Source organism: Vicugna pacos, chromosome 18 (assembly GCF_048564905.1).
Source record: "Vicugna pacos chromosome 18, VicPac4, whole genome shotgun sequence".
Taxonomy (NCBI): Eukaryota; Metazoa; Chordata; class Mammalia; order Artiodactyla; family Camelidae; genus Vicugna; species Vicugna pacos.
Window position 1 is genome coordinate 33,316,245 of NC_133004.1, and position 23,571 is coordinate 33,339,815.

The 23,571-nt window shown below is 46.6% G+C and overlaps 2 protein-coding genes across 8 annotated transcripts in view; both read left to right on the forward strand.

Moving 5' to 3' along the window:
* The window catches only part of SRCAP (Snf2 related CREBBP activator protein), a 31,110-nt gene extending 14,645 nt beyond the window's left edge, over positions 1 to 16,465 (forward strand). For 4 of the 6 annotated variants that reach the window (XM_072942952.1, XM_015236891.3, XM_072942950.1 and 1 more), the window contains exons 19-33: positions 820 to 989; positions 1,379 to 1,644; positions 1,854 to 2,141; positions 2,665 to 2,829; positions 3,511 to 3,777; positions 4,126 to 5,633; positions 8,501 to 8,766; positions 8,903 to 9,105; positions 10,742 to 10,911; positions 11,062 to 11,258; positions 11,355 to 11,469; positions 11,675 to 11,794; positions 12,823 to 13,017; positions 13,166 to 13,249; positions 13,357 to 16,465. In XM_072942952.1, the coding sequence (XP_072799053.1) occupies positions 820 to 989; positions 1,379 to 1,644; positions 1,854 to 2,141; positions 2,665 to 2,829; positions 3,511 to 3,777; positions 4,126 to 5,633; positions 8,501 to 8,766; positions 8,903 to 9,105; positions 10,742 to 10,911; positions 11,062 to 11,258; positions 11,355 to 11,469; positions 11,675 to 11,794; positions 12,823 to 13,017; positions 13,166 to 13,249; positions 13,357 to 16,056 (6,714 nt within the window). In that variant the 3' untranslated portion in view covers positions 16,057 to 16,465. The remainder of the gene's footprint in view (positions 1 to 819; positions 990 to 1,378; positions 1,645 to 1,853; positions 2,142 to 2,664; positions 2,830 to 3,510; positions 3,778 to 4,125; positions 5,634 to 8,500; positions 8,767 to 8,902; positions 9,106 to 10,741; positions 10,912 to 11,061; positions 11,259 to 11,354; positions 11,470 to 11,674; positions 11,795 to 12,822; positions 13,018 to 13,165; positions 13,250 to 13,356) is intronic. The other 2 variants (XM_072942954.1, XM_072942953.1) reach the window with 2 other exon arrangements.
* A 75-nt stretch (positions 16,466 to 16,540) lies between these two features.
* On the forward strand, positions 16,541 to 20,054 carry TMEM265 (transmembrane protein 265). 2 transcript variants are annotated; one of them, XM_015236893.3, is made up of 3 exons: positions 16,541 to 17,061; positions 18,095 to 18,265; positions 19,565 to 20,054. In XM_015236893.3, the coding sequence occupies exons 2-3, from the start codon at positions 18,098 to 18,100 to the stop codon at positions 19,724 to 19,726; spliced, it is 330 nt and encodes a 109-aa protein (XP_015092379.1). In that variant the 5' UTR covers positions 16,541 to 17,061; positions 18,095 to 18,097; the 3' UTR covers positions 19,727 to 20,054. The 2 variants fall into 2 exon arrangements, with proteins under 2 accessions (XP_015092379.1, XP_072799056.1); XM_072942955.1 differs by lacking the exon at positions 16,541 to 17,061 and adding an exon at positions 17,141 to 17,568.
* Positions 20,055 to 23,571: the final 3,517 nt, after the last annotated feature.

The following is a 23,571-nucleotide window of genomic DNA, read 5'->3' on the forward strand; positions in this document are numbered from 1 at the left end:
AATTTCCTTTTTTCTTTTTTTTTGAAGTTGAAAAATATTCTCTTGTGCACATTTGTGCATACATGTATACGTATACGTGCTTGTGTACGTATACACATATACGTATATATACACACCACATTTTGTTTATTCATCTATCCATCGGTGGACACTGGGGTTACTTCCACCTTTTGGCTATTGTGAATAATGCTACTATGAGCCTAGGTGTACAGACATATGTTAAAGTCCCTGCTTTCAATTCTTTTGAGTATATACCCAGAAATGGAATTGCCAGATCATAAGGTAATTCTATTTTTAATTTTTTGAGGTGCTGCCGTACTGGTTTTCCATAGCGGCTGCACTATTTTACACTCCTACGAGCAGTTTGCAAAGGTTCTGATTTCTCCACATCATGGCCAGTATCTGTTTTCTGTTTTTTGATAATAGCTACCTTAATGGGTGTGAGGTGGTATTTCATTGGTTTTGATTTCCTTAATGATTAGTGATGTTGAGCATATTTTTGCTCTTTGTATATTTTCTCTGGAGAAATGTCTATTCAAGATGTTTGCAGATTTTTTAATTGCATCGTTAGGTTTTTCTGTTCAGTTGTTGGAATTCTTCATGTGTTCTGGATGTGAACCTCTTATCAGATACGTGATTTGCAAATAATTTGGTCCCATTCTGTGGGTTGCTTTTTTACTCTTTTGGTAGTGTCCTTTGAATATAGTCCTAACTTACAAATTTTTTCTTTTGTTGTCTGTGCTTTTGGTGTCATATTCAAGAAATCATTGCCACATTGACCCTTTTGACACCATGCTTTTGTGTTCCTTCTTATGTCAGAGGATAGACATGGGTCGGTTTGATCTCATTGGCCTGGAGGGTCGTGTCTCTAGATACGAGGCTGACACATTTCTACCCCAGCACCGCATTTCCCGCCGGGTTCTACTAGAGGTGGCTACTGCTCCTGATCCCCCACCCCGGCCCAAGCCAGTCAAGATGAAGGTCAACAGGTACCAGGGCTGAAGAATAGGGGGTGGGTTCCTAGAAAAAGTGGCTGCAGCTGGCTGGGGAGAATTGGGGTGGAAAGGAAGACGATGGAGGCTATGCTTGAGTGTTTATATGGGATGGATACAAAATATTTGGAGGGACTGGGAAGACAGTAACTAGAAGATGGTCCTGGGAGAGGCCCACAGTTGTGTTACTGATTTTTTTTTTTCCCCTCCTTCCTCTGCTTGGTGCTTTTCGGTTATTTCGGATTTCTTTCCCTCTTTATCCTTTGGGTCTTCCCTTTCCCTCCTTTGCTTTGATAATCTCTGTTTTTCTACCTCATCTTCCTTATTTTTTCTTTTCCTACTCCTTAATCTTCCTCCCTACCCATCCCCTTGTTTTTTCCTCATAGGATGTTGCAGCCAGTGCCCAAGCAAGAAGGCCGGACAGTGGTGGTGGTGAACAGTCCACGGACCCCCCTGGGCCCTGTCCCAGTCCGACCCCCTCCAGGCCCTGAGCTCTCAGTCCAGCCCACCCCTGGCCCAACCCCCCCAGTGCTGCCAGCACCGCTGATGGTGTCGGCCACACCTGCCGGCCCCCCACTTATTCCAGCATCCCGGCCTCCTGGCCCTGTTCTTTTGCCCCCACTGCAGCCAAACAGTGGGCCTCTCCCCCAGGGTGAGTTGCAAGGGAGCCAGGATGCTGGGGGGGTACTTTAGGCAGGTTGCTTGGATTGGGGGAGAAGTAATGAAATTAGTGTTTGAGGAGCTGGGGTGGAGACGGGTGCGATCTTTGATGGGCTAGAAGGGATTAAGTATGGAGGCTTTCTGAGCAGGCTAAGGCTTTAGTCAGGGTTTATGTGACTGGTGCTTGCTTTGTATTTACAGTGTTGCCATCCCCTCTGGGGGTCCTGAGTGGGACCTCACGGCCTCCCACACCAACCCTGTCCTTGAAGCCGGCCCCACCTGCCCCTGTTCGCTTGAGCCCTGCCCCACCCCCAGGCTCCTCCAGCCTGTTGAAGCCCCTGACAGTGCCACCAGGCTATGCCTTCCCTTCCGCTGCCGCCACCACCACCTCTACCACCGCAGCTATTGCTCCCACCACGGCAGTACCAGCACCTACTCCTGCACCACAGCGCCTCATCCTGTCTCCCGATATGCAAGCTCGCCTGCCCTGTAAGTTCCCAGGGCTCTGTGAGGGTGAAGGACTTGAGGGAGGAAAGGCTTATATGCGATGGAGCTGTAAAAGAGCTTGGGACCATGAGATTATTGAATTCTAGGTAGCTAGCTTATATTAGGTATTTTGTCAGACTTTGGTAACTCATAATCAGGTAAGAGCCCTCAAGTAGTTCACAGTCTGTAGTGGGGGAGATGACACATAGATGAGTAAATAGTTGTATGCCTAGCAGTAGAAAATTGGGAGTAAGAGGCAGTGTAGAGGAGGGGATTGGTGATTAGCTCGGTATGGTGGCAAGCTATTAGAGGATGTAAAGAAGATTGCAAAGCAAACAAGTGGGATCGGAAGGAGTAGCATGTCAAAAGCTCAAAGGCTGTATGTAGATGGAGGCTGAGCTTGTTAGAACTTAGTAAATTGAGGGGAAGAGTTAGAGAAGCTGGACGCTTGTGCGTCTTGTAGGTCTGTGAAGTGACGTTAAGCTGAGTGATCCTCATGTACATTAAGCCCCTTCTTTATTCATAGCAGGCGAAGTGGTCAGCATCGGGCAGTTGGCCTCACTGGCACAACGTCCAGTGGCTAGTGCAGGGGGAAGCAAACCTCTCACCTTCCAAATCCAGGGCAACAAGCTGACTTTGACTGGTGCCCAGGTGCGCCAGCTTGCTGTGGGGCAACCCCGCCCGCTGCAAAGTAGGTAAAACCCATCCCCTGTCCTGCCTATTTCCTCCTCTTCCTTGTGCCTTTGTTTTTGTGGCTCTCTTCAGATGTCAGCCTTTATGTTTCTTTCCCTAGCTTTTGGTGGGTGGGTCCAAGGGGAATGGTTGGTGGGGCGTCTTTAGATCAATATAGGGATGAGACCATTCTAGAGAAGCTATTCCCTCTGTTCTTCCTCTCTTCTCTTGCCCTTGCCTCTGCCCTCCTCCGGCTGATAGCTGCTTCTCTCTCTCTTTCTCTCTTCCCTTAACCCAGGGAATGTGGTGCACCTGGTGTCAGCAGGGGGGCAGCACCACCTCATCAGCCAGCCTGCCCATGTGGCCCTCATCCAGGCCGTGGCCCCGACCCCTGGCCCCACCCCTGTTTCTGTGCTGCCTTCTTCGACCCCCAGCACCACCCCTGCCCCCACTGGCCTCAGCCTTCCGCTTGCTGCTAACCAGGGTGAGGCTCCTGGCCTTCCTACTTACTTTGCCCTTGCTGGCCTTGGTCCTTACAGGCATGCCCTGGGCTACTATCTGTCCAGCCTTCCCTCAGTGTTGTTTTCCCTTGCCAGTATCTGATATCTGTCTGCTACCCTCTCCTGCCCCTGGACTTCTTCCATTCTTTGGGTCTCTTGTTTCTTTTCTACCTTCCCCTCAATGTAGCTTCCTCTTGCAGTGCCACCAACCATGGTGAATAATACAGGCGTGGTGAAGATTGTAGTGAGACAGGCCCCTCGGGATGGACTGACTCCAGTTCCTCCATTGGCCCCAGCACCCCGGCCTCCGAGCTCTGGGCTTCCAGCTGTGTTAACTCCACGCCCCACATTAACCCCTGGCCGGCTACCCACACCTACTCTGGGGGCTGCCCGGGCCCCCATACCCACGTCCACTCTGGTGAGGCCCCTTCTCAAGCTTGTCCACAGTCCTTCGCCAGAAGTCAGTGGTGAGTCCAAATGGCTGAGGCCAAAAGTTTTTGCTGGGAATAGGGTGGTCCAGAGGGTTTCTTAATCATAACAGATCCCTTCATCATCAGCATACTGAACGCGTTGCATTGGGTCTCCAAAATGGGCTGCTGAGCCCTTGCCTCACTCCAAGATGCATTAGTTGGAACCTTGGAAGGAAAGGAAATGTTAAATTGTCAGATTCTTTGACTCTATGAGCTCATAGTCTGGGAGTGAAGGTCTTCTGGGGCACAGGTGAAGATTGGGACTATGGGAAGGGGTGGGGTGGGTAGGGTAATAGAAGGAGCAAGAAAAGAATTCTTGGGCTAACTTATCCTCTCTCTCCACAGCTTCAGCACCCGGAGCTGCTCCTTTGACCATCTCTTCTCCTCTCCCTGTGTCATCCTCACTCCCTGGGCCAGCTTCTTCTCCATTGCCAGTTCTCAACTCCTCTCCCCTTGCTAGTCCTGTGTCCTCTACAGTCTCAGTTCCAGTGTCGTCTTCACTCCCCATTTCCGTCTCCACAGCGCTTCCTGCCACAGCCTCAGCTCCACTCACCATCCCCATCTCAGCCCCCTTGCCAGTTTCGGCTTCAGGCCCAGCTCTGTTGACCAATGTGACTCCAGCACTGGCACCTGTTGTCTCAGCGGCTCCTGGTCCTCCCTCTTTGGCACCTGTTGGCGCTTCCCCATCAGCGTCAGCCTTGACTCTAGGTTTGGCCACAACTCCATCCTTGTCCCCGTCTCAGGCACCTGGTCACCCTCTGTTATTGGCTCCAGCCTCTTCACATGTTTCGGGGTTGAACTCAGCCATGGCCCCAGCATGTTCACCCGTCCTGGTGCCAGCTTCTGCTCTGGCCAGTCCTTTTCCGGCAACACCAAATCCAGCTCCAGCTCAGGCTTCCCTTCTGGCTCCAGCACCTACTGCATCTCAGGCTCTAGCCACCTCTCTGGCTCCCATGGTGGCTCCACCGACAGCAATCCTGGCTCCTTCTCCAGCTCCTTCTCTGGCTCCTCTTCCAGTCCTGGCTCCATCACCAGGTCCTACTCCTATCCTGGCTCCATCACAGACTTCAGTTCCAGTTCTGGCTTCATCATCTACTCCAGGAACTTCCTTAGCCTCAACTTCTTCACTGTTGCCAGCCCCAAGTCCTGCATTGGCTCCATCATCAGCTCAGACCATGGTGCCAGTCTCGGTTCCGTCACCTCTCCCGAGTCCATCTTCTGCGCAGACACTGGCTTTACCCCCAGCTTTAGCATCCACACTCGGTGGCTCATCTCCATCTCAGACACTCTCTTTGGGAACTGGGAACCCCCAGGGGCCCTTTCCAGCTCAGACATTGTCATTGACTCCAGCATCATCCCTAGTACCAGCTCCAGCCCAGACACTGTCTTTGGCACCAGGACCACCACTGGGTCCATCTCAGACGCTGTCTCTGGCTCCAGCACCCCCTCTGGCTCCAGTTTCTCCAATGGGCCCGGCCCCAGCTCACACGCTGACTTTGGCTCCGGTATCATCATCTGCTTCACTCCTGGCCCCAGCTTCAGTGCAAACATTGACCTTAAGCCCGGCCCCAGTTCCAGTGCCTACCTTGGGCTCAGCTGCAGCTCAGACTCTGGCACTGGCCCCAGTCGCAACACAGGCCCCAGCTTCCCAGGCATCTTCCCTTGTGGTTTCAACATCTGGTGCCGCTCCTTTGCCTGTCACCATGGTATCCCGGCTGCCTGTTGGCAAGGATGAACCTGAGACACTGACATTACGCTCTGGTCCCCCCAGCCCTCCCTCCACTGCTACCTCGTTCAGTGGTCCCCGACCTCGACGCCAGCCCCCACCACCACCTCGTTCCCCTTTCTATCTGGTAAGTTTTACTCCCTCAAAGGAGAGGAAACAAGAAGTTGAGTTTCTTTGGAGTGTTGATAGAGTGGATGGAACAAAGTAATGTCACTTTTATCTTGGTAAATTATGAAGTCTAGTTTTGTGCACCTAATACTTGAATGCCATTGGACAAGACCCTTCTCTTCCCTGGGCCCTTACTCTTACTTACAAAATGGAAATAATCATGTTCTACCTTTCTCAGAAGAGTAAGTGAAGACATAATGTACTTTTAAAACTATTAGTCACTGTTGTGTTCAAGGTTTTCTTGTTACATTTGGCCTCTTTGGTTCTTGCTTACTCTTTTGAGTTAGTGTCGTCACCTAATTGCCCCATTTTACACATGAAACTAACCTAGTAAATGATGTTACAAAGGTTACACAACTTGGAAGAACACAGATTGCTGACTCCATTGCTTTCTCTTTCCCAAAAGAGACAGTCCTCTGGGACAGGAAGATATTTCTCAGTTGCTGAAACCGTCACCATCATCAAGCATTTGAACTTCTAAGTGAGAAGTGACACCACAGAATACAGTTACCTAAAGATCATAAGCCTCTGACTTTGATAGTCATTTCTTGTAGTTTTTTACTTTCATGGTGGATAAGTAGTCAATAAAAAGAATTCTGTTCCCTGTCCTTTCATGAGCTTTCTGGTAGCCATTTTTTTCTGTCATACATAGTTGCCATATATGTTTGGTTAAGTTAAAGTTACAACTCAGAGTAAATAACCCAGGAGGTACTAAGAAGAAAGAGCTTGTGAGTTCCTCCAGGTCCTCTTACCTTTTTCTCACTCTGGTAATAGAGCTGCTGCTTATCTTTTGCTTCAGCCTCAGCTCCCCACCCTCCATCAGTGCCACTGATTCCACTTTTGATCTGGCTTTTTGGAAGTAGAGAGAAGAGAGCCTAGTCCCTAGCCCAAGGGTGCAACCCCATGGTCTGTGCTGAATTTTCATTACTCTGCAAGTAGGTAATGGCTTCTTCACACTATTTTTTCTTTTAAACACTTTGAGATATGTGTAAATCACATACCATGCAGTTTACCCACTTAAACTGTACAATTCAATGTCTTTTAGTATATTCATAGAGTTGGGGAACCATGACCACATTTAACTTTAGGACATTTTCATGGCCCTAGAAAGAAATCCCATACCCATAGCTGTCATCCCTGAACCTTTCCATTCCTCTCAGCTCTAGGTAACCACTAATCTGCTTTTTATCTCTGTAGATTTACCTACTGTGGAGTCATAACATGTAGTCTTTGGTGACTGGCTTCTTCCACTTAGCTTAATATATTTGAGGTTCATCCATGTTATGCTGTAACATATATATGTATTGGTGCTTCATTTCTTTTTATTGTTGAATAATACTCCATTGTATGCATATACCACTTTTTATATATTCACCAGTTGATTGGGCGACATTTGGATTGTTTTTATTTTTTGAATGTTATAAATAATGCTGCTATGAACATTTATGTATAAGATTCTGTGTCTTTCATATGTTTGCAGTTACATTAGATATAAACTTAGGAGTAAAATTGCTGGGTTACAGTAACTGTATTTAACCATTTGAGGAACTGCCGAACTGTTTTCCAAAGTAGCTGTACCTTTTGCATTCACACTAGCAGCTTAAAAGGATTCCAGGTTCTCTACATAGTTGCCAAAAACTTGTTGTCTTTTTGATTATAGCCATCCTGATGGGTGTAAAGTGATATCTTGTGGTTTTGATTTGCATTTTGCTGATGGCTAATGATGCTGAGCATCTTTTCAGTGGTTGTTGGCCATTTGTGTATCTTTGAAGAAATACCTGTTCAGATCCTTTGCCCTTTTTAATTGGGTTATTTTATTTTATTCCTTTAGATGCTCTGGATACAAGTCCTAGTTCAGATATATGATTTGCAAATATTTTCTCTTTTGCTACTACTTTTGAGAGCTGGCCTTAATGATTATTCCCTCTGCTATGATGTTTTCTTTCCTCACTTAGATTACCAGGAGCCAAGAGGTCAAGCTTAAGGTGGCAGTCAAGAAGGGAGACTTGGGACACTGCTTTTTTTCAGGACCAACTTCTGGGGTCCAGTCTCCATTATTTGTTCATTCTAATAACATATTTATTGAGACTACTTTTTGCTATTAGATACTGAGCTAGATATGGGGTGATTACAGTGAGCAAGATCATACATGGTTCATGTTATATGGGGCTTAAGGTAGAAGAGATTAATCAAAGAATCATACAAATGTAAAACTACAAGTGTGGTAAGTGTAACAAGAAGTGGCTTTATAGCCTGTGAAATTGGAATCACAGCTATGGGAAAGGATTGGGTCAAAGTCATACAGATTTCCTGTCAGCGAGGGCACTCCCCTTTCTTCTCTCAGGGTAATGGTATTTAGTTGTCTGGTTAGCTGTTCCCATCTCGCCCCATTCCAGCCTGGCCCAAGGCAGAAACCCGCTGTGGATTTGATTAACCTCTCTGTATCCTGATCGGTAATTTGAGGAGGGATTTTAATTATTGTTTTGGTTCTACTACGGAAAGGTAAACTAACTTGGATATTCTGGAGTTAAGTGTTATGTGGGAAAATTCTCATAAATTATCCATTCTGTAAGCTTGTTGAATATGTACATCTTAATTTTGAATATTTAAGCATCTGCTTTGGCAGATCAGTTTCCTCTTGCAGAGAACTTATCTAATTTAACATCGTGAAAGGAATAAGTCTCATTGAAACCTTGGAAAACAAAAAGCATAGTGTATTTTTGAATCTTAAGTTTCCATAGATTGTGTTTAATTTGGGGAGGAACTGCCTGGTTTTCTGTGAGGACGCTGATTACTTTTTCTGTGTTTTTCTCCTCTCTTCCTAAGGACTCTCTGGAGGAAAAGCGGAAGCGGCAGCGGTCTGAACGCCTGGAACGGATTTTCCAACTTAGTGAGGCTCATGGGGCCCTGGCACCTGTGTATGGGACTGAAGTCCTGGATTTCTGTACCCTGCCCCAACCTGTTGCCAGCCCCATCGGCCCTCGTTCTCCTGGCCCCAACCACCCCACCTTTTGGACTTATACCGAGGCTGCCCGCCAGGCTGTACTGTTTCCCCAGCAACGACTAGACCAGCTGTCAGAAATCATTGAGAGGTTGGCAGGGCTAAGTGCTAATGGGAAGTGGGTCTTGGGGCCTCTGAGTTGATGTAGCGGTTAGGACTGATGAAGGTGCTAACTTCTGGGGCCTTTCCGAGTTCCATATTTTATACTGCTTACCTTCTTTTTACAGGTTCATCTTTGTCATGCCTCCTGTGGAGGCACCTCCCCCTTCCTTGCATGCCTGCCATCCACCTCCTTGGCTGGCTCCACGTCAGGCATCCTTCCAGGAGCAATTGGCCTGTGAGCTCTGGCCCCGGGCTCGTCCTTTGCACCGTATTGTGTGTAACATGCGCACCCAGTTTCCTGACTTGAGGCTCATCCAGTATGATTGTGGTGAGTTCATTGGCTAGTGAGGATCCCCTTGACCATTTTTTTGTCTTAGTATCAAGACTACTATATCAGAGGGATGCTGTACATGAAGTCTCTGGATTTCATGAAACATTAGGCAGTTTTTTAGGTTATGCTTATGGGTAGGCCTTATGATGAGTTTTCTTGGCATTCATGAATTTGACTTTGATGAAAGTTGAAAATGTGTGCTAACTCATTTATTCAGTGATTATTTTGTGAGCATCTGTTATATTTTGCTATTCATTTGGGACACAATAGCAAATGAGATAGCACAGCATGAAGTTTTAAGATTTACAGGGAAAGGTGTATGGTGGTACAAGACTACAGTAAATACAGTAGATTTTGTTTTGGGAAAAGGCAAAGATTCTTGTCTTTTGGTTAGAATCTTATTGGTTAGAATGAATTTGGCCACAAGAAACAAAACTAACCAATAGTGGCTGTACCACAAGAGCACTTATTGTTTACTTAATGAGAAATGCTGAGAATGGTGGTATATGGCAGGTTAAGTGGATTAGTGGCATCTTCATGGACCCAGGACTTTGCCTGCTATCCTTAGCTTTTATCTTTTTATTCTCATAGTTATTTCTTCATGGTCTTCAGATGCCTGCTGTAACTCCAGGGAGTACACCAGTGTTCAAAGCAGGAATCAAGGGGTTGAGACAGAACACTCCTAGCAAGTCTTTATTTTTTCTGAGAAAAGAAAACCCTTCAGTTGACTGATTCAGAACTCCTTGGCTCAAATTGGGCTTTATGCCCATCTTTAGAACAATCACTGAAAGGGTAATGGCAAAGAGAAACTGTGGTTTATTTAGTCCAGTAATGATTCATCATCTAGGGTTGGTTTGGGGTATGTCTTCCCTGGGATCAAGAGATCTCTGCCAGGTGTCTACAGTGTTAATCAGGTTCTGTTAACCAAGAATGGCTGTTGGACAGTAGTGATTAGTTTCTGCCACAAACCTGCACAGATATTTCTATTGTAACATGTTTAGAGATTGCTTATATGTTAGAATATAAAAAAGTCAGCAGGATTTTTATTAGTATGTGCTCAATAAATAATTCAGTCAAAAATAATTTTGTAACATTTGAAACCATTCGGAATAGATGAATTGAAAGTTTTTGTTAAAAGTGTTGAAACTGACTTACTCAGAAATGTTATAGAAGTTATTTCTGTGTTTAATGGGAGGTTAGACTAGCTAATCTCATGAGATCCTGCCTATATGGTTCTGTTCTCAGTGACCGTCAGTCCCTGTCTATAAGTCATGACATTGTTGGATTTGTTGGTGTCTATCTTATATATCTGTTCTGTGTTTCAGCTGGTATAACTCAGTGTAGTACTTAAAGATCTCTTGCTTATACACCATTGAGGATTTCTCTTTTTCCCCTGGAGGGTCTGTGTTACTCTACTCCTAGTTAGACTGAAAGAAGTCAGAGCCAAGACAGGAGTAGACTGAAGAGGGGAACCCTTAAGGGAAGAAAATATATAAAAAATATTTTTGATCCCCTGGGTAATTTGAAACCCTAGCCTAAAAGCTTTATCTTTCACTATACAGCCTTCCAGTGCTGAATGTTCTGCCCATTCCAGCTTACAGCTAGTTCCCTGTACCCCTTCATATCTCTTCAGGAAAATTGCAAACATTGGCAGTGCTATTGCGACAGCTTAAGGCAGAGGGCCACCGGGTACTCATATTCACCCAGATGACCCGAATGCTGGATGTCTTGGAGCAGTTTCTCACCTACCATGGCCACCTCTACTTGCGTCTGGATGGGTCTACTAGAGTTGAACAGAGACAGGTAACCCAGGCATCTGCGGCCCTTAGAGGCTCACTTCGGGTTCTGTCTCCTTTTTCTAGGCCTCAGAGTCCCAGGAGGGGCCCCACTAAGCCTTGATCTGTTTTTGGGGATATGTCTCCCAATACTATCTTTTTTTCCCTTTTCCTCTAGGCCTTGATGGAACGATTCAATGCAGACAAACGCATATTCTGCTTCATCCTTTCAACTCGAAGTGGGGGTGTGGGCGTGAACCTGACGGGGGCAGACACTGTTGTTTTTTATGACAGCGACTGGAATCCTACCATGGATGCTCAGGCCCAGGATCGCTGTCACCGAATTGGCCAGACTCGAGATGTCCACATATATAGGTATTGCCTAGTCTCCCCTCACCTTGCTTTCCTTTTGCTGATAGGATTTTTATTGATGTATTTTGCTGTTTACATGTGGCCTTCATCACCCTCTAGGCTTATCAGTGAACGGACAGTGGAGGAGAACATCCTAAAAAAGGCAAATCAGAAGAGAATGTTGGGAGACATGGCTATTGAGGGAGGCAACTTCACCACAGCCTATTTTAAACAGGTACTAAGATCTTCCACCCTATGCAGGAGAGAACTGCATCTGTAGGAGGTACTACTGCTTATTAAAAAGGATGCTTTGACCTCCACAGACTTGCCTCTTCAGCCACTGGTATTTCTGGTACTTCTAAGAGCTATCAGCCTTAGAGCAGTAGACATGGGACCAGCATTCCATTGGCTCTGACACTTTTCTTGTGTTCTTTCCAAAGCAGACCATCCGAGAGCTGTTTGATATGCCTCTGGAGGAGCCATCTGGCTCATCTGTACCCTCTGCCCCTGAAGATGAAGAAGAGACTGTGGCCAGCAAGCAGACCCAGATCCTAGAGCAGGTGAAAAAACCAGTGGGCAGTCTCTAGAGTCCCTAGAGCTAATGGTTGTCTGATGAGCTTGTCCCAGGGGAAAGAACTGTTTCTGTGATTCTGAGATTATAGTTGGCCTTCGATAGCTGTGAGGAGATTGCTTATTGGTTCACATGATTTCATAGATAGAAAACAGGATTTGGAGTCCTCAGTTCCAGGTTTGAGTTCCAACAGTGCTTTTTAATAATTGTGTTTGTTAAGCCAAGTCCATTTAATCTTTTGAGCCTTGCTTTTTTTTTTTTTTTAAGAGCCTTGCTTTTCACTTTTCTGAAGTACTAAATGAGAAGGAAGGAAGTGAGGATTAAATGGCGTAGTGAATGTAAGAAGTGCTTCGTATATGGTGTAAAAGTCATTTTCCAAACACTGATGCATACTAGAATCATTTGGAAGGCTTTGAAAAAGGTTGATTCCCGAGCCCCATCTCAAAATCTACTAAATCATTTTTGAGAAATGAGGTCTGGGCATTTGTATTTTTTCAGAAGTAGATAGAGGTTTAGGAACTACAGGTGTGGATTATCATGGAGAAGCTTTTTCTTACTAAGTGCCTTTCTCTCATTGCTGAGCATGCTCCAGGCTATTTCCCTCAGTGACTTTGGTTTGAGCTCCCTGGATATTCATCTCAGAGGAATAATCAGATGTGGTTAGTCTGTTGTCGTGAAGCACTCAGTGCAAAAAAGAATTGTGAATTTTTTTCGTGCTTAGGACTTTCTGGGACTGCTTTTTAAAGAGTTCTAAGGCTGACTTGAATGGAAAAGAAGTGGAAATAGAGGTCTCTGAAATAGTTGTTTTTGTCCCTGGTGGAACTCCTGGTTGAACCTATTCCATTTTATGGGGACGGGACCACTGCATTGCTTTGGTAATTTGGGGGGCTTAGAAGAGAGTTGAGTTCTGATGTAAACCTGGTTTGGTGTAGACTCGGCCTCAAACATTTACCAGAATCAAATCACAGGATATAAAGTTCTTTAATTCATATGGTCTCTTTCTCCATACCCTCATAGGCATTGTGCCGGGCAGAGGATGAAGAGGATATCCGTGCGGCCACCCAGGCCAAGGCTGAACAGGTGGCTGAGCTTGCAGAATTCAATGAGAATGATGGGTTTCCTGCTGGTGAGGGAGAGGAGGCTGGTCGACCTGGGGCTGAAGATGAGGAGATGTCCCGGGCTGAACAGGAAATTGCTGCCCTTGTGGAACAGGTCAGTGTTGGCTCCACTGGATCTCAGCCTCACCCTCATTCCTCTGGACTCTGTGACCCTTCTTCTGTCTTCCCTGGTGAAAATAATCAAGGATGATGGGCGCTGGGCACCAGGTCCCTATGTTTATCACCACTACTCTTCCCCATAGCTGACCCCCATTGAACGCTATGCCATGAAATTCCTGGAAGCCTCACTGGAGGAGGTGAGCCGAGAGGAGCTCAAGCAGGCAGAAGTGAGTATTTCGCGGGAGTGGGGATAGAAGTGAAAAGTGGCTGCTTTCCACCACTCCCCGCCCTGCTTGCCTCCCTCTGACCACTCCTTGGGCTCTGTTGTTGGTAGGAGCAAGTGGAAGCTGCCCGCAAGGACCTGGACCAAGCCAAGGAGGAGGTGTTCCGCCTACCCCAAGAGGAGGAGGAGGGGCCAGGGGCTGGGGATGAGGTTTCCTGTGGGACTGGTGGAGGCAGCCACCGGCGCAGTAAGAAGGCCAAGGCCCCTGAAAGGCCAGGGACTCGCGTCAGTGAGCGTCTTCGTGGAGCCCGGGCTGAGACTCAAGGGGCAAACCACACTCCTGTCACATCCACCCATCATACCCGCAGCACCTCCACACCCACCCGCTACAGCCCTGCCAGGGAGCGAGTTTCCCGGCCAGCACCTAGGCCTCGACCCACTCCAGCTCCAGCTCCTGCTGCAATTCCTGCCCCAATCCCTGTCCCAGTTTCTGCCCCGATCCCCATTTCAGCCCCAAATCCAGTAACCATGCTTCCTGTCCATATCTTGCCTTCTCCCCCTCTTCCACCTGCACAGATTCCACCCTCTTGTTCTTCTGCCTGTACCCCTCCTGCTGCTTGTACCCCTCCACCAGCTCATACTCCACCTCCAGCCCAAACTTCTCTCTTAACTCCTTCCTCCCCTCTCCTGCTTGGTCTACCTTCTGTGCCCGTTTCCCCACCAGTCACCAACCTCCCCTTGGGCTTGGGGCCTGAGGCTGAACTATGTGCACAAGCAGTGGCATCTACTGAGTCCCTGGAGCTGGCTGATAAGGCCAGCTCCGAGACTTCCCCAGTTACTCTTGTGCCCCCTAAGGATCTGTTACCAGTTGCTGTTGAGATCCTGCCTATGTCAGAGAAGAACCTTTCTCTCACCTCTTCTGCACCTAGCCCAACCCTGGCGGCTGGCAGCGTCCCCAACGGTCAAGAGCAGGAAGTGCCCGAGCCTGCCGAGGCGACCATTCTCTCAGTGCTGCCTGATGGTGAGGAGGTGCCCGCGTGTCTGAGTGAGAGCCATAGGCTGGAGCTCCCACCTTCAGCAGCATCTGATGAGCTACTTCAGGAGCCACTGGAGGCTGACAAGAACTCAGAAGAGCTGGTGGAGGCCCAGACCCCAACCTCTACCCCAGAGAAACCACAGGAACTTATTTCAGCTGAACAAGCTGAGGTCACAGCCCCATCAACCTCATCCTCAGCCACCTCCACACCTGAGGGTCCTTCGCCTGCCCGGCCCCCTCGGCGTCGTACCAGTGCCGATGTAGAAATTAGGGGTCAGGGGGCTGGTAGGCCAGGGCAGTCTCCAGGTCCCAAAGTGCTTCGCAAGCTGCCAGGACGGCTAGTGACTGTGGTAGAGGAAAAGGAACTGGTGCGGCGACGACGACAGCAGCGGGGAACTGCCAGCACCCTAGTGCCTGGAGTCTCTGAGACTGGTGCCAGCCCAGGAAGTCCGTCTGCCCGCAGCATGTCGGGGCCAGAATCCTCACCTCCCACCAGTGGTCCCTGTGAAGCTGCTCCCCCATCCACACTGCCCACCCCAACCCAGCAGCCCTTCATAGCTCGTCGTCACATTGAGCTGGGGGTGACTGGTGGGGGCAGCCCAGAAAATGGAGAAGGGGCACTACTTGCCATCACCCCTCCTGCTGTGAAACGTCGGAGGGGGAGGCCCCCCAAGAAGAACAGGTCTCCAGCAGATGCTGGGCGAGGGGTGGATGAGGCACCTTCATCCACTTCTAAGGGAAAAACCAATGGGACTGACCCAGTCCCTGGGGCTGAGACCCTTATTGTTGCGGAGCCTGTGCTGGCACCCCAGCTTATTCCTGGGCCCCAGCCTCTTGGACCCCAGCCAATTCATAGACCCGAGCCCATCATCCTATCACCTGTGGAGAAAAGAAGGCGTGGGCGGCCCCCTAAGGCCCGAGATTTGCCCATTCCTGGGACCATTTCCTCTCCAGGGGATGGCAACCTAGAGAGCCGGACACAGCCACTCCCGCTACCACCACCCCTGCCACCACTCCCACCACTCCTAGCCTGTCCCACTGCTACTGTCGCCAACACTGTCACCACTCTCACCATTTCAACATCCCCACCCAAGCGGAAGCGGGGCCGACCTCCCAAGAATCCTCCATCACCTCGGCCCAGCCAGCTCCCTCTCTTGGACCGTGACAGTTCTTCTGGCCTCGAAAGCTATGGATCGGGGAAGCAGCGGCAACCCCAGGGCCAGGGGGAGAGTGAGGGTAGTTCCTCTGATGAGGATGGAAGCCGCCCCCTCACCCGCCTGGCCCGTTTACGGCTTGAAGCAGAGGGAATGCGGGGACGGAAGAGTGAAGGGTCCATGGTGGTGGCTGTAATTCAGGATGACCTGGATTTAGCAGATAGTGGGCCAGGCGGGTTAGAATTGACACCTCCTGTGGTCTCATTAGCTCCAAAACTGCGCTCAACCCGGCTGCGTCCAGGGTCTCTAGTCCCCCCACTAGAGACTGAGAAGGTGCCTCGCAAACGGGCAGGGGCCTCAGTTGGCGGTGGTCCTGGGCTGGCAAAGCGAAGCCGCCTGCAACCTCCAAGTCCCCTGGGGCCTGAGGGTTCAGTAGAGGAGTCAGAGGCTGAAGCCTCAGGTGAGGAGGAGGAAGGGGATGGGACACCACGCCGCCGGCCTGGCCCCCGCCGGCTTGGTGGGGTCACCAACCAAGGGGACCAGCGCATCTTGCGCAGCAGTGCCCCTCCCCACTTGGCTGGCCCTGCCATTAGTCACAGAGGCCGCAAGGCCAAGACGTGAGTGGGCTGCCCCTCCACCTAGACTTTCCGCCATGGCCCCTCTCCCTCCACGACCAGGCCTGACTCTGTTAACCACTACTTGAAGTCTTTCGAGAGGGAGAAATTCTCCAGGGAGACAGGGGCCTTCTCCCTTCTTTCCACCAAAGTAGGGGGTAGGCAACCGGTTGTCATGGAAACGGGGCTCTTCACATATCCCCCTTCCCTTCCACCCCACATGGCTGGGCAGTGTTAAGGGTGGCAAGATAGTCTCTGTCCCCACCCCCCTTGTACTTGATCCCCCAGCTATCTTTTACAGCCCCCCACCCTTAGGGGAAGGGGGAGGGGCTTCTCTCTACAATGAGTTTTCTTTTTCTTTTTTTTTCTTTTTTTTTTAAGAAGAAAAAATAATAAACTTAGTTTCTGTATGAGCATCCGCGTAAGGAGGCTTCTGATTTTCTGGTCTGGTGGAGGGTTGGGTGGGAACTTGGGCATCGTTTTTCTCCTCTTTCTTGCTCTTTCCAAGACCTTAGTACCTGATCTCTAACCCAGAGTTATGTATCTTTGAGGCAGAAATCTCCACCCAAGAAGAGAAGAGAATGGCAAGTCTGATCTCCTGGTAGGGTACCTTTCCCTGAAGTGTCAATTTTAAGTCCTTCAGACTCACATTTTTCTCTCCTCCCTTCTAGTCCCTTGGTTCCTGGACTTTCCTTCAGAGCTATCTGATGCCTCAGACTTTTTGTTGCTTTTATCCCTCTTTCTCAGGTGCTTTCACTCCCTTTCCAGAAGGCAGGCATCCTACCTCCTGTTGCTCCATCCTTTGCCTTCCCTTGCTTTTCTCCATCTAGCCAAACTGGTTTGAGTCAGCCCCACCCCCTTCCGAGCTCCTGGGGCTCTTCAGATGGTGGCTGGCCACCCAACCCCACCCTTGGGCTTGGCTTGGAGCCCTGAGTCAGCTCCATCTCCACCCAAGCCAAATCAAACCTGAGGCTGGAGCCGAAACTCACAGTCCTTCAAGACCTATAGCCAGGTAAGTCCCTGTTCATTTTTACATTGTCTCTGATCTCGGTTCCCTAGATCCTCTCCTCGTTTTTTCCCCCTGGTGACTGTATCTGTCTTTACCTCATCTGAGTTCTTTCCTCACATCCTTTCTCCTACAGCTTTGTGTGGCATATATCATTCTTTGGTTGTCTTGCCCCTTGTATTTCCCCTTTTGTAGCCTTTGTTACTTGTGTTCAGAGAACTGCAAATGGTTCCATTTTGTTTAGAATGTAGGGGAATAGAAGTGAAGGTAGAAAAGTGGCTTGATGCCAGAGCTCTGAGAATTAGAGAGATGAGAAATGATTAACTACAGCATCATTATGCCAGTTTCTGTGTGAGTTATGAGGTCATTTGGAGTCCAGAGTGTTAATTTGATTGTGTATAGCATGGGTTAAAATTGAGAGAGGAGGTGGTAGGGAGTCAACATAGAAAGGGAGACTGATTTGGGGAGGTGAGATCTTTCTAATGTTCAGTTTCTTCATCTATAAAAGCTTAGGTGAGTGGTTTTTCCCCTATCCCAAAACCGTTTTCATAGGAAATTGCTCCTTTGCTTGAAGTGGGGTACAGGGCCTAAGGTGCCATTCTCTGACCCCCTTCTTAATATTTGAGAGCAGCCTCTCAGGTACTTCGGGGAATTTTAGGGCCTTTTGAAAAACAGTTTAAAATCATTGACTTGGTTAGTCTCAGATTCCTAGTACTTTTTGGTATTCTGTTTTTCTCTACTGCTTCTCAGGGTACACCTGTCATTTTGTTTCTCCCCACTTGTCAAAACAGCAATACAGATAATGCTGTGTTCACACTAGCTTGCCTTTAAAGACTCAGAATCTTAGGCTGAGGAGAAAGGATTCCAGCTGCATGTTTCCTCTTGGTCTGTGAGTCACTTGGGGAATTCCCAGTGAGGCAACCTTTCTGAGAGTTGGTATAGGCCATGAGGACGTGATCAGAGAGGGGTAGAGTCTGAGCAAGGCAAACCAAGGGCTCAGTTGTTGGGCTTATAAGTGTCTTGACTGTATCGCCCACAGGTGATGGAGGACGAGGAAAAGGCAGTGGAGGTCTTGCTGAGCAACATGGAAGCTGCTCATTCTCCATCCCCCATTCGCTGCTGCTGGCTCCGCCTCCGCTACTTGGCAGCTACTAGCATTGTATGTGGCTGCTCTTGCCTGGGAGTCCTGGCCCTTGTGTTTGCCATCAAGGTGAGGAATGCAGTTCCTATGGGAGCAGGGGTGTGAGTGTATTAAGGCAATGGTTCTGTATACCTGATTTGTCTACATCGATCAAACAATAAGTACTTATTAAAGCTTGGCTATGGTCCTGGTGCCAGAAATAAGAATAAGACATGGTTCCTGCAGTCAAAGGGCCAACAGCCTAATGAAAGAGATGACTGTGAAAATGGGTAATTGTTAACAAAAGGCAGCTCACCAGTACTTTAATAGAGGAAGCACAGGGTATTCTGAGAGCTAGGGAGGATATGTGTGTGCAGTTATATGTTTGTGTGTAGCAGGGTAGGTGACAGGAAAGGCATCGTAAGGGAGTGGCAAGAACGTAACCTTAAAAGATGAATGAATAAGAGTGAAAGGGTGTTCCAGGTGAAGGGAGCACAGGCAACCTGGACCATTAGTTCAGCATGACTAAACCAGTGAGGAATAATAGTGAGAGATGAAGCTGGAGGGCCCAGATTCCCGAGAACCTCCAGTGCTGTGCTTAGGAGTTTCAGCTTTATTTAGGAAGTACTGGGGAGCCTTTCAAGGATTTTTGCAAAGGAGAACAGCATGGTCAAATTTGGGTTTCAGTAAAATCCACTCTCAGGGCCTACTACATAGAGGATGCATTGGAAGGGGCAAGACTCAGGGCAGCTGAGCAGTAATTAGACCAACCTGTAGAGTCCAGCAGAAGCTACGGGAGTTTTGAGAGGGCTTCACCACTTCAAAACATCTAACAGAGACTGCATACCTTTCAAAAGTCCACAAAGGCTAACTTAAACATCATACTGGAATCCCTTAACCTTAGTTATATTTTAACCAGAAGCTGTATTTTTATCATCATAAGAATTTCTGGGTTTCCTTAGGGCAAAATCATTTAAAAAAAAATCCTTAATGGAAAAAGATGAGGCCCATTGGGCTAATGAGATATTAATTAGATGTTGTTTGATTGGACATGAGTGAAATACTCCCAAGATAGCTCACTATTTCTTGCCATGAATTCCAAATTCTGAATGAATCTGGGATGAATAGAAAAGGATGGGGAATAAAATGACTGAAAAATACTTTCCCATAAGTGATCTTGTGAGCTAACAACAGCCATCCTGTAAAGGAGGAAGAGCAGAGTGGGTACCTTACTTTGCAGATGCGATATGAGAGAGAAACTGGAAAGAGAGGTGGACGTTGTGGGTGTGAGGTTTTGAGCCATGACAAAGATGTAGGGTTGGAGTGGGGCAGTGGGCATTTGGGGAGCAGAAGCAGGGGGAGAACCTAACCAAAAACCTACCCCCACAGGCGGAAGAGCGGCATAAGGCAGGCCGGTTGGAGGAGGCAATGCACTGGGGGGCCCGGGCCCGGAGGTTCATCCTGGCCAGCTTTGCCACCTGGCTTGCTGTCCTTATCCTGGGCCCTGTGCTTCTATGGCTGCTCTCCTACGCCATCGCCCAGGCTGAGTGACCCTGGGTGGCCTCTGCTGAGAGTTAGCCGACACCTCCTGGATCCTGCAGTGCGACATTGCTAGGGTCCAGTGCCAACAGTGGTACTTCCTGGCTGGAAGGATGGTGCTTCTCTCAAAGGACTTTGGAAGAGCTCTTTAGCCCTTATAAAAGGAGGCGGCAGCTGAGACTGATGAGGGGAGGTCAGCCTGCTCTGTTCTTTCAGTGCCCACCATCCCCTATTCCCCACAACCTACCCCATCCTCGGGGCCTCCAGGAGGTGGGGTTGAAGACCAGGCCTGATTTTATTAGTATTTGTTTTGTAATAAAACTCTTTTTTAGTGGTGAAATGCTCTTGTTTAATTGTTCTTCTTTTGCTTTTCCCTGGGCCCTTGGTGAGAGCCAGGCTAGACATCTGACTAATGGCAGAAGTCTGCATCTCCCCTTACCTAGGAGCTCCAAGAGGAGGAAAGGATTTTTCCCCCCTTTTTCCTTCTTCTGGAAGTTTCCCTTCTTGGAAAGATCCAAGTTTCTCCCTTACATGTCAACAGAGACCCTGAGGCCAGAGAGGAAGAGTCATAGCAGCAGCTACTGTTTATTGAGTACTTACTATGTTCCAGGCTGTGTTCTAAGCATTTTATAATTTCTTCACTTCTTCAGGCCTCAAAATCACTCAATAGTAGGTACAATTGTTCTCATTTTATAGTTGAGGAAATAGGCACAGATTACCGAAAGTGACACAGCTAGTAAGTGGCAGAGCTGGAATTCAATCCAGACAGTTTAGTTCCAGAGTCAGAAGAGTGGTGAAAGGTTTGGATAACAGCAACCCTGTATGTGGAGGTTTGTATGATTATAATAAGTCTTCATATCCTTTCTCTTGAGCCTCATGATAATATTTTAAACATTTTTTAAAAATTTTTGTGAGGTGTATCACACATAAAGGAAAATAGCCAGAACAAATGCAAAGCTCAATAAGTTAACACAAAGAAAACATCTGAAAAACCACTATTCAGTCAAGAAATTGAACACTGCCAGCACTCCAAATCCTCCTTTATACCCCTCCCACTCACTACTTCCTTTCTTCCCACAGGTATTTACTTGTGTTACCCACAGATATTCAGACCTCTGACAATGTAGTTTAGTTTTGCCTGCATTTGAACACTATATAAATTGAATCACATGTATTCATTGTGTGTCTTGCTTCTTTTACTTAATATTGTGAGATACATCAATATTTGGTGTAGCCGTAGTTTTCATTTACTGTATAGTATTCCATTATATGACTATATTACAATGTACCCATTTTCTGTTAGTGGACTTTTGCAATGTTCCTGTTTTGGGATATTACGAGTCATGCTGCTTTGGACATTCTAGTACATGTCTCCTGGAGTACATGTGGTCTGGGATGGAGTTTTTGGGTTACTTTACCATAATGCAGAGATCAGCAGAGCACCTAAAGAAATTAGAGATGTTGCACACTGAAGAGATTAAAGGGGAAGGAGAGGCACATGATGATCTTCAGTGTTTCAAAGTGCTGCAGGAAGGAAAAGTGAAGAGAACCCATCATTGGTCCCAGAGGTTAGAATTACAACAATGTGTAGAAGCCATACATACAGTAGTGCTTCTGAACCTTGGCTTCACTGTGGAACCTCCTGGAGCCTTAAAAAGCCTGAGCCTTACCCCCCAGAAATCCTGATTTAATTGGTGTGAGGATAACTCATTTTAGATAGATTTTCTACAAAAACTTTTTTAAAGCTAAAATTTTATTAATTAGCAGTTTCAGTTTACTAGAAGAGAATATCCCATCCCCTCAAAACTGATTACATTAGCTCTTGCTATTTTTTAACTCTACTTTGAAAAAATTTCAAATCTATAGAACAGTAGAATAGTACAGCGAACTCGTGTACTCTTCACCTAGATTTATAGTCTAACATTTCACCACATCTGCTTTTTTATCTTTCTAAGTATATAATCTAACCATTTGAGGGTAAGTTGAATGCCCTTCATCTCTAAAGACTTCATAATCTATATCCTAAGAACAAGGGTATTCTCTCGCATAACTACAGTATAACTATTTAATTCAGAGACGTTAACATCAATACAATATTATATTCTATATATATTTTGTGTGTGGTGGGGGGAGGTAATTAGGTTTGTTTATTTATTTATTTTTTAAGGAGGTACTGGGGATTGAACCCAGGACCCTCAGGCATGCTAAGCATGCTCTCTACCACTTGAGCTGTACCCTACCCCTACAATATTATATTCTAATACATAGTTCATATTCAAACTTGCCAGTTGTCCCAATAATGTCCTTTATAGCAAATTCTGCTTTAGGGTCCAGTGTAGGAACACTCATTATATTTAATTTGTTGTATCTCTAGTCTTCAACATTTTTTTAATGTGTGCCAAATACTGTATCTTATTACATGTAATATTTTCATACACTCTAATGAGGTAGGTAGTATAATCCCATTTTACAGCTTTTACATTTCAAAAGTTTCAAGAAGCATATCCAGTGTCTCATAATAAGCAGCAGGGGTCGCATTCAAACCTAGGTTGGTTGGTTGGTTTAATAATACAAAGCACATGTTCTTCACAGTTGACTCTCTTCATTATTACCCTGCTTTTTCAAATAATTCTCCCCTCAAGACTTGGTTTTCTCATTTATAAAATGAGCTCAGTAACCACAGCGCCTTTCATTGAAACCCCCAGGAAGGCAAACGGGTTTAAATTTTTTAGGAACTTCCCAGGGATCTGTAGGGTTAGAGGTGATTATCACTGAAATGTGGTGCTTTGTACTTAGAAAATGTCAGGAGGTGTTTGTAAGGATGAGTTCAGTGAGTTCAGGCCATAGTCTTCAACTTTTAATAGGTCCTCATCCATTCTTTTTTTTTTTTTTTTGTCTTTCATGGCGTTTTGAGGTGAGGCCAGTTTGTAGAATATCTCTCAATTTGAGTTCTTATGATTGGATTCAGATTATGCGTTTTTGACAGAAATATTACATAAGTTGTATGTCCTCAATACATCACATCAAGAGGCATATGCAAATTTGTCCTTTTATTGGTAACATTGGCAACTTAGTTTTAAGGTAGTATCTGTCAGATTTCTGCAAGGCAAAGATATCTTTTTTCCTTTATAATAAAAAGTCATCTGTATAAATATCCTGTTCCCCAGCAAGTACTTACCAATAATTTTAATGCCTATTTTGCCCAAGTCAATTATTGTGAGGCTTACAAAATGCTGATGTTTTAACTTTATCATTCTTTCTACATTTATTAGTTGGCATTCTACTATAAAGATGGTCTTTTTCTCCATTTATTTACAATTTTTAGTGTCAGTATGGTCTCAGATTATTTTTGAATTCAGTTTGTTATATCCATTACTGTCATTAGTCTTCTTAAGTTGTTTTGCTGAGGTATAATTTACCTACAGTAAAGTATACAGATCTTAAGTGTGCTGATGATGAATATTTTTACATGAACACCTGTGTAATCACCACCTAGATGAACAGAACATTTCTGACATCAGAAGACTCCCTCATGGCCTTCTCAGTCTCATTATTTGTTTTGTCTCTGACTTCAACCTGGTTCATGTGTCTAAGTCTCCATCTTTTTCACTTTCTGGCACACATTATTCTAGGCTCATCTTGTACTTTATCTGTTCCAGCCTGGGAATTGGCCATTTCTCTCAAGGAGCCCTGGTTCCTGATTCCTCTTGTTGAGGACGTTACTTTGAAATCAGTATCTAGACACTAGCTGTGCTCATTCTACTGGGATGTTATTGCTTTTAGGCCCTTTCAGAGGTTAAAGCTAGAAAATATCTAGTTTCATCTATTTAAAATTTATTCTTAAAATCACAACTCTA

Excerpts from the sequence above, each read along its gene's own strand:
- TMEM265 (XM_015236893.3), top strand. The coding sequence starts at position 18,098 with ATGGAGGACGAGGAAAAGGCAGTGGAGGTCTTGCTGAGCAACATGGAA. Across the intron at positions 18,266-19,564 it reads CCCTTGTGTTTGCCATCAAG|GCGGAAGAGCGGCATAAGGC; the intron begins GTGAGGAATGCA and ends CTACCCCCACAG.